Genomic DNA, 10,058 nt, shown 5'->3' with positions numbered 1-10,058 from the left:
ACCTCGGCCTTCAGACAGCCAGCCGCCGCCCGGTCTCCAGCCGCCACCCGCCGCTCCGTCTCCAGCAGCCGCAGCTCCAAGCATAATCTGGTGACTTCTAACCTTTGTTATTTTCGTTATTTCATATTCCATTTTATTTCATTATTTCATATTCCATTCTTAGTATTATGCTAGTAGTAGCCCCTGTACCTTGACGTGCGTGGAATTTGTGGACATTGTCTGTTGTCTGTTGTTGCTGTTGCTGTGGTCGTTTCTTCCACTGCTTTGGATTGGGTTATTGGCTGGGAACCTGTATTTGGGGCGGTGGGTGTTGAGTCCGGTGGTGTTTGCCCCCCTAATTGAGTATAGTTTTGTTTCGGGAGTATTCCTTTGAATTTGTGTGAGCCTTGTATTTCCTTGCTGCTACTTTGATACTACCACCGTGTATATCTGTATATTTTCCTATACTTTCGTGTAGTTGTGGCTGTGGACAGTAACGGGTGGATAGGGTCATGTCCGAGGGGGTTGGGGAGTGGGGCCGTGGTGGGGGCGGGGGATGAAGAGAGGGCGGGAGTGGGAGGGAGGCCAAGGTTTGGCCGCGGGGAGGGTAGTGGAGGGTGTGACGGTAGGCTGAGGGTTGGGTCTTGGAATATAAGGACCCTTCAGGGTAAGTCCATAGAGCTTGTGAAGATTCTTAGGAAGAGGAGGATCAACATTGTGTGTGTCCAAGAGACCAAGTGGGTAGGGTCTAAGGCTAGGGATGTGGATGGTTACAAGCTGTGGTACTCTGGGAGCGACAGGCGTAGGAATGGAGTTGGCATCTTAGTAGATGAAGAGCTTAGAGGTCAGGTAGTGGAGGTGAAGAGGATCAACGATAGGTTGATGACTATTAAGTTGGTCATTCGGGGGTTTACCCTGAACGTGTGTAGTGCTTATGCGCCGCAAGTGGGATCGGAGGGGGAGGAGAAGATGCGGTTTTGGGAGGCTTTGGAGGAGGTGGTGAGAGGCGTGCCTAGTTCGGAGAAGATTGTTGTAGCAGGGGATTTCAACGGGCACATCGGGGCGCTACCGGGAAGCTTTGGTGACGTGCATGGTGGTTTTGGTTTGGGGAGAGAAATGAAAAAGGGGCGACCCTACTGGAGTTTGCGAGGGCCTTTGGGCTGGTGGTGGTGAACTCAGGCTTCCCAAAGAAGGACGACCACCTGATCACCTTTCGAAGCGCGGTAGCCAGGACTCAGATTGACTTTTTGTTGCTTAGGAAAGGGGATAGGGCGTTGTGTAAGGACTGTAAAGTCATCCCGAGTGAGAATCTTTCGACCCAGCATAGGCTCTTGGTTATGGATTTGGGTATAAAGAAGAATAGAAAGAGGAGGACTAAGGAGTGTAGACCGAGAATTAAGTAGGAGATAGGGGAGAGGTTGGTGGGAATGGGGGTGTGGGAGTGTAGGGGGGACGTGGATAGTATGTGGGACAGGGCGGCAAGGTGCATCAGGGAGAATGCAAGTGAGGTGTTGGGTGTTTCTAGGGGCCGGGCCGGGCACCATCGGGGGGATTGGTGGTGGAATGAAGAGGTGGAGAAGAAAGTGGGGACCAAGAAAGGGGCGTATGCTAAGTTGGTGGAAAGTAAGGACGAAGAGGAGAAGCGGGTAAACAGGAAAGAGTACAAGCTAGCGAGGAAGGAGGCGAAGTCAGCAGTCACGGCAGCTAAGACGGCCGCTTTTAAGAGCTTGTATGCAGGGTTACAGGGGAAAGGAAGGGAGAAAAAGTTGTTTAGACTCGCTAAGGCTAGGGAGAGGAAGGGTCGTGACCTCGATCAGGTGAGGTGCATTAAGGGGAGGACGATAGAGTGTTGGTGGAGGACGGCCACATTAAGAAGAGATGGCAGTCGTATTTTCATAAGCTCTTGAATGACGAATGGGATAGAGCTATTGTGTTAGGGGAACTGGAGCACTCAAAGGAGTGTCGGGATTTTAGCTATTGTAGACGTTTTAAGGTAGAAGAGGTTAGACATGCTGTCCGCAGGATGCGAAGGGGTAGGGCGACGGGGCCGGATGAGATACCGGTGGAGTTTTGGAAGTTCGTTGGAAAGGCTGGTGTAAGGTGGTTGACTGGATTGTTTAATGAAATCTTCAGGACGGCAAAGATGCCCGAGGCGTGGAGGTGGAGTACCATGGTCCCTCTCTATAAGAATAAGGGGGACATTCAGAGTTGCAATAACTATAGGGGGATTAAGTTATTGAGTCACTCTATGAAGATCTGGGAGAGAGTGGTCGAGGTGAGGCTGAGACGGATAATGTCTATTTCGGAAAACCAGTTCGGATTTATGCCCGGCCGCTCGACGACGGAGGCAATCTACCTGGTGCGGAGGTTGGTGGAGCAGTATAGGGAGAGGAAGAAGGATCTGCACATGGTGTTTATCGACCTGGAGAAGGCATACGACAAAGTCCCCAGGAAGGTGCTTTGGAGATGCTTGGAGGTGAGTGGAGTACCGCTGGCATATACCAGAGTAATTAAGGATATGTATGATGGAGCGAAAACCCAGGTGAGGACGGCGGGAGGAGACTCAGAGCATTTCACTGTCCTGACAGGATTGCATCAGGGATCTACTCTTAGTCCCTTTTTGTTTGCGTTGGTGATGGATGTGTTGACGTGGCGCATTCAAGGGGAGGTGCCGTGGTGTATGCTTTTTGCAGACGATGTAGTGCTGATAGATGAGACTCGAGGGGGTGTGAATGACAAATTAGAGGTGTGGAGGCAAACTCTTGAGTCTAAAGGGTTCAGGGTGAGCAGAAGCAAGACAAAGTATGTGGAATACAAGTTTAATGACGTGAGGCGGGAGAATGAGGTAGTAGTGAAGCTGGAAGCACAGGAGGTATGTAAGAGGGATAAGTTCAAGTATCTTGGGTCCGTGATCCAGAGTAACGGTGAGATTGACGAGGATGTCTCGCACCGTATTGGGGCGGGATGGATGAAGTGAAAACTCGCGTCGGGGATGCTGTGTGATAAGAAGGTGCCGCCCAAGCTTAAAGGCAAATTCTACAGGGTGGTAGTCCGTCCGGCCTTGTTGTATGGAGCGGAGTGTTGGCCAGTTAAGAACTCCCACATCCAAAAAATGAAGGTGGCAGAAATGCGGATGTTGCGCTGGATGTGTGGACTGACTAGAGAGGATAGAGTTCGGAATGAGACTATCCGGAAGAAGGTTGGTGTGACTTCAGTGGAATGCAAGATGCGGAAAGCACGATTGAGATGGTTCGGACACGTGAAGAGGAGGGGCATGGATGCCCCGGTCCGTAGGTGTGAGAGGCTAGCGTTGGATGGTTTTAGGCAGGGTAGGGGTAGGCCGAAGAAGTACTGGGGTGAGGTGATTAGGCGGGACATAGAACAGTTAAGATAGGAAGGTCTGGAGGGCGCGAATTACGGCAGAGGATTAGGGCCAGTTTGGGTCGCTAGTGTAGGGAATTACTTGGTGGAGGTTTTATTCCTGTTATGATTTCGTGTTCCGTGTTCCATGTGTTATTACGAAGCTGTGTGCTTTCCTCTGCTTTCCTCTGTTTTATATTACTTATGGGTGCCGTATTTATATTATGTAATCTGCTTCTGTGCTTTACTATGTGTTTGTGTGGTATCTCGTGCCTTAAGCCAGGGGTCTATCGGAAACAGCCTTTCTACTTCATCAGAGGTAGAGGTATGGACTGCGTATATCTTACCCCCCCAGACCCCATTAGGTGGGAATACACTGGGTTTGTTGTTGTTGTTGTTGTTGTTGTTGTTATGCGGAGGATATGAAACAAATTTAACAACCTTCTGAAGAAAACTTCAAATCCTCCGCTGAGTAGCGAACACGCATTTGATAATGTTGAAACTCTGGAAAACGCCGCTTCTCAAACTCGATTTTCAATAGTCTTGCATTTTCATATACTCTGTGCTAAAAGCAGAAAATGATATGAATATTACTCCTATGAAAAATCTAATCAAGAAAGGTATTAAAGCATAAGGTAGATTTCCACAGTTTGAGGTGAAGTGAATCTTATAAGATTGGTGCTCAGATTGTACAGCAGTGAAAGATGGATTAAAATAGGAAGCTTGATAAGCTTTCTCCTGGATCTTTCTGCAGATATAAAATAAAGATCGTATCAAATGAAAATCCCAACAAAAAGTTGCCTCCTAATCTAAGAGCTTCAGCAAGTTGCAACCCCTCAAGCGAATGTTCTTGACAAGGCAAAATTTGGAAACATACGGAGACAACGGTTGAGGAAAATGTCTAAATATTAATTTGAATTGTATAAAAGATGCGTTCTGAAAATATACATATAGAGATACAATAAACAAATCAAATAAGCTTAATTGGAACTGAACTGAACCAATGCTCCTCAAGTATCCTCAGTTGTCAGACAGATTATTATGATCAGATTCTTCTATAAAAAATAAAATATCTGTGGAGAGGAGAAAATGAGATTCCATTTAACCAACAACCACAGATCTGAAAACATAAGTTCACATATAATCGAGAGTATTCAAAGAGCAATCCTTTCCAATTTCAATAGATTGAAATACAACGATAAATGACATTACCAACACAATATCATTGCATGCTCAGCATTCTATATTCAAGGTTAAGTAGGGTACATTAGAAATGAAGATCTTTTACAATAACCAACAAATAAGCAAATAAGTGATTAGAAGCCTTCATATAAAAAAAAACAGGAAATATACCTATCTACAGCTTGGACTTTTCCCTGTAAGGTTTCACCAAAACACGTGCTCCATAAACTAAATGAGGATTCCCCTTTGACAGAGTATGCTTAACTGTGGGTAGAGGAGTTGGAAATAGGCATCGATAGCATAGACCTCCATTGTAATTGTAGACTGTCAGCTACATAAACCATTCAAAGCATAGAATTACCAATCAATTTGAAGTTTTAGGGAAACAAAAGAGCTCTGGGTATGATGAATGTTGTCAACAAATGGTACTTGCCCTTCTAGTCCTAGAGCAGCTCCAGATACAAGAGGTTGTTAATACAAATAAGCCAGTTATCAGATAAATGAATCAACATTCAAATAAACTTATCATTCAATTCCGCACTTGCACTATGAGCTTAGTATCTGTATGTCTAGGCAATAATATTCAATACGTTTATGAAACAACTGTCTGTTAGATTAAAATGTGAAAGTTGCTGGAATACAAAATCCAAAGGAAGGAAAGGTTATTGCATCCAAAGGAAATTATATTGTGTATCATTGTTACCAGAAAATTGTACAAAACAGGAGCATCACAAGAAACAGCTAACCTTTCCACTATGTTAGATTAAAATGTGAAAGTTGCTGAAATACAAAATCCAAAGGAAGGAAAGGTTATTGCATCCAAAGGAAATTATATTGTGTATCATTGTTACCAGAAAATTGTACAAAACGGGAGCATCACAAGAAACAGCCAACCTTTCCACTATCTATCAAAGAAAGAAACAACTAACCCTCCCAAGAAACACGCAACAATCATTGATCATGTAGTGGCTTGGACGATTGTCTGTTGCATCAACTACCACATCATATCTGAGAAAGATCATTAAGCAAGAAAAATGTCAAAATCACCGCTCCACTAAAGCAAAAGAGAAAACTGAACCAACCACAAACATCAAAAAAGACACATATAGGGAATAAAACCATGCATCCATATAGAAATAGGTGTTACTTAACCATACTTGCTCACAATCTCTTAAGGCATTGGACGTGCGGAATGCTTCTTTGTGCTCCACAATCTGAGTGGTGGAGTTGATACTGACGCAAATAGAACATTAAATGCAAGTTCATTGGTACAACAAGATTACTCTATCCGTGACTTACAAGTAACAAGCAGCAACAGTTGACTCTACTTTTGACATTCCAATACATGCTTCAGTGTGTATTATCTGGAATACAATGTCAACACCATAGCCAATAAGCTTATTAACACAAATGGCTAAAATCTCAAAATCACTTGGAAAAAAATTATGCATCAAATTCAATAGCCAGCGCATAAAACACATAGCTATTTAAAAACTATCCGCCTCTGCAGATTGTTAAGTTCCATTATATCATGATCAACAATACCTATTCGACCTACAAAAGACCACCAGAATAAAAATATGATTCCTAACAACTCTAACAACAGAGCTGCAACAGTTGTGGAAGTATACAAAACGACCTAACGGCATTACACAGTGGAAAATTCTTCAAAAAAAATATGTTAATGTTAAAGTTCAAATCTATTGTCAAAATGAATATTATTGCTATATTCACTACACTCTGGATGGTTGTTCCATATTATTTCATAGCATATCGTATTTTATTGTGTTACATTGTATCGTACTGTATTGTTTAATGAATACAAAGTTTGGGTAGATTATATTATTTTCCATTATTACATAATGTAACACATCAAAATTTGAAGGATAAACTTACCAAAAAGAAGAAGTATGGCACGAGTAGAGATACTAAAATACGATTCTTAAATAATAAGTAAATACAAACTGAGAAAAAGAAATAACATAGCCACATGATCCCACCAAATTGGTTGTCACACAAAATGAAATCTTTTGTCATTACCTGACATTGACATGGATTTAACGATGTGATACAATAAAATCTAAGTAAGAATCAAACCAAATATGTATTTAAACTAACAACACAATACAATTCAATAAGTAACAACCATCCAAACATGTGATCTTTTAAGGTACTGTAATAATATAGGAGGAATTTTTTTAAATCAAGAACAATGTAGGAGGGAAATTAAGAAAAACTATCCCAACATGCATACGTGGACCGTGTAGAAAGAAAGAAATGGAAGGTGTTTTGAGAATATAAGTAGTTCATTACAAAAACGAACATGAATTGTATTTTGACTTTTCATTTTTGGTGTAAAGAGAACTATGTAGAAGAAGCTAAAACTTTGTTAAGAGTTTTTAGATTCCTCCTAAGATGAACTCAATTGTCACTGATATTCTTGAATAGCAAAAACTTCTGCCAGCACAAAGTGATGTAGATATTGTTACCTGTCACAAATTTATTTTTTTCATAATAGCAAAAAATATGTGGCTTTCTTTAATAGGAATATCAGTACGCGTCATGTAAGACATTGAAACATAAATTGATATGATCATACCAGGTTTGATATACTGTTGAATGCAATTTGCAATTTGATGTTAACATATACCACTTCACTGCTATATTCTTCCCATATGGTTTGCATCTATTTCCTATTGGTTAGATTCATGGTTATATTTGATGTTTGTGAGGAAAAGTCAATGTGCGCAGTCAGTACAAAATACGTACATGCTGATAAAACCTTTATTGTTTTCATAAAATCTAATGATCGAAAATAAGGACAACTTTTATATTCTTAACATGAAAACTACAAACAAGCAGATTATAAGAACTGCTCAAAAGGAACACAGAATTAAAGAAATTTCAAAAAGAATCACCCAAAGAAAGAATATAAAAGATAATAAGAAATTCCAACAAAATGACTTCATAAGCAGCTACACTTAATACTTCCAAGCGGTAAAAAAAAAAGGGTATGACAGTCAATAAGACTATAATGATATTCAGCAAATACAGGATTGCACAAATTTGGAGGTAGACACGTCATGATAATCACAAAATTAGAAGAGAAAAATTGAAGCAACCTGTTTAGTTTCAAACTCACGCTGCCACCTTTGTGCATCCCAAAAATCTTGGCCCATTTCCCCACAATAATGGCCAACTCAATAACCAGTTTGTTGACGAATAACTTCTGGTTGTTGTGCAACAAATCAAATTCAAATTCAAGAATCACCACTAATATTCAAATTCAGTCACTAACACGACAACAACAACAACATACCAGTATAGTCCTACAAAGTAGGATATAGGTGTATAGATTGTAGGAAGATCTTACATCTACCTCGGAGGTGAGATAGAAAACTGTTTTCGATAAACTTTGGCTCAAGATAAAAATAGTACGGAATAAATTTCAGCCACCAAAAATAGAAAATCCGAAGAGAACTGAAAAAAAATTCGGGGAAAAAATTTACACACCTGCAGGGAAAAAGTGATGGGGTGTAATTTATCATCAATCATGAAATTATGGAGCGATTAGACAGTACAACAACATATCAGCCATGAAGTCTACCTGTGAAATAGAATTGAAAAGAAATCTGAGCAAAAAATTAAAAAGAAAATTGAAATTAGGATGAATATTGGGATAAAGACTAACCTAAAATTGCACATCCAGATGAGAAGATGAAGTTAAAATGAAAGCCTTGAATATTTGGAGAAGATAAAATTCTGAACACTTTGAGAAAGAGCGGATGTTTCTCCATTGTTGGAATAAAGAGACGAAGGAATGGAGTCTTGAGAAATGTTGAGAAAAAAGCTAGGAAAATATCTATTTTATTCTTTGACTTAAAGGACGGATTTGCCCTTGAACTAAATGACAGATTTGCCCTTGGTCATCCCTTGCCACATGCTTTTATATAGTAGAAATATTTTAGTTTAATTTCTAAAGAAAAGCGACCACAAGTACTCTTAATTTGTTTTTGTCGTTTTTTAATTAAAAAGTGATCATAAGTGGTAGGTTTTTAAAATAATTTTATTTTTAATTTTTTTAAAATTCAAAAGCAACCACATGTGATCGCTTTTTAAAAATATTTTTAATTTAATTTTTAAAATAAAAGCGACCACCTTTTAAAAATAGTTTTCATTTAATTTTTAAATAAAAGCGATCACAAGTGGTCAGTTTTTTTTTAAATAATTTTATTTTTTAGTTTTTTTAAATCAAAAAGCGACCATTTTTAAAAAAATATTTCTAATTTATATTTTTAAAGAAAAGCAACCACTTGTGGTCTCTTTCCAAAATATTTTCCTATTTTTTTAAAATTGACCAAAAGTGGTCGATTTTTGTATAGTATTTTATTTATTTTTTAATTATTTAGAAAAATAATTTATTTTAATTGAAAATAGGCAACTTGTGGTCGCTTTTAATTTTCAAAAAAAGCATAATAATTAATATAAAAAATTTTGAAATGATTATGTGGTAATTTTAAAATATAAAAGCGACCACATGTGGTCGCTTTTAAATTTTATTTTATTTTATTAAAAAAATGAAAAAACAACCAAATGTGGCTGCTTTTTTTTGTCGCAAAAACTATTTTTTTGGTGAATTTTTTAAATCAAAAAGCAACCACAAGCTAAGATTGATGATTAGTTCAAATACATCTTAGATATCATATTCAATCAGCGGCTTGATCAGCTTATGTGGGATTTACAAGTATTTTTTATTTTACGAAATTATCCCTAATTAACTATTACGTATAAGTTATCTAAGCGTTAAAAATTGATATCTTATATTGAATAGCAAGGATAAAAAAAGACACAAAATGTTAAATTTCTTAATTTTTTAGACTGGATAAATAAATTTGAGTAATTATTTTTTTTGTTTAAACCACCCGGTGTTCGGTATCCGCTTTTTAGAAGTCCAACTATATTCGGATTCGCCCCGCGTCGGGCCCCATTTGGAACAGAGTGTTTGTCTATACCCAGAGTCGAACCCTCGACCTCTGGGTAGGTTGGGGCAGCCCCTTTTCGCTGCGCCACCACTGCTGTTGGTGAATAATTATTTTTAATATATTGGATAAGTGAAAATGGAGTAAATCCCCCAATATTTTTCCAAGTAATACTTTTCATAGGTAAATCCCCAAGACTAAATCCCCAACTAAATTTGCAGCAAATAATCCCCCAACTAATTTTTCAGGCAATAAAATCTGCCACAGAAATTTTCATCAAAAAATTTCTATGTAAATTTGTAGGATAAATTACCTGGGAATTTTCCTATGGATTAAATATATATATATATATATATATATATATATATATATATATATTTCTGCGGATTTACTTAGAGATAAAATACTCGCCGATAGATTTCTCCAGGTAATATCACAAGGATGAAATTTGCGCAATATGGCGCCAAATTTACCTGCAAAATTTATTGGGAATATATATTTCGCAGGTAACATATTCTAATGTTGAGGAATTTAAAATTTTTGCAGGTAAATCCCATG

At 38.6% G+C, this 10,058-nt stretch overlaps 1 protein-coding gene across 25 annotated transcripts in view; it reads right to left on the bottom strand.

The window, feature by feature from the left end:
* The window catches only part of LOC107870755 (adenylyltransferase and sulfurtransferase MOCS3), a 9,227-nt gene extending 866 nt beyond the window's left edge, over window positions 1–8,361 (bottom strand). The window contains exons 1-8 of one of the 25 annotated variants that reach the window (XR_007055700.1): window positions 8,213–8,353; window positions 7,644–8,128; window positions 7,121–7,214; window positions 5,821–5,885; window positions 5,679–5,754; window positions 5,451–5,529; window positions 4,693–4,852; window positions 3,781–4,087 (exon numbers count right to left, since the gene is read on the bottom strand). Coding sequence is in view for 2 of the 25 variants with exons in the window: in XM_016717384.2 (XP_016572870.1) it covers window positions 4,697–4,852; window positions 5,451–5,529; window positions 5,821–6,002 (417 nt within the window). In the remaining 23 variants the exon portion in view is untranslated. Of the gene's footprint in view, window positions 1–3,780; window positions 4,088–4,227; window positions 4,413–4,490; window positions 4,853–5,450; window positions 5,530–5,678; window positions 7,215–7,643; window positions 8,129–8,212 lie in introns of those variants that run through there. The other 24 variants (XR_001674327.2, XR_001674332.2, XR_007055698.1 and 21 more) reach the window with 24 other exon arrangements.
* Window positions 8,362–10,058: the final 1,697 nt, after the last annotated feature.

The sequence above is a fragment of the Capsicum annuum genome, chromosome 5 (genome assembly GCF_002878395.1).
Source record: "Capsicum annuum cultivar UCD-10X-F1 chromosome 5, UCD10Xv1.1, whole genome shotgun sequence".
NCBI classification, from domain to species: Eukaryota; Viridiplantae; Streptophyta; class Magnoliopsida; order Solanales; family Solanaceae; genus Capsicum; species Capsicum annuum.
Note: the sequence above shows the minus strand (reverse complement) of the source record. Positions and strands in the feature narration are given on the sequence as shown.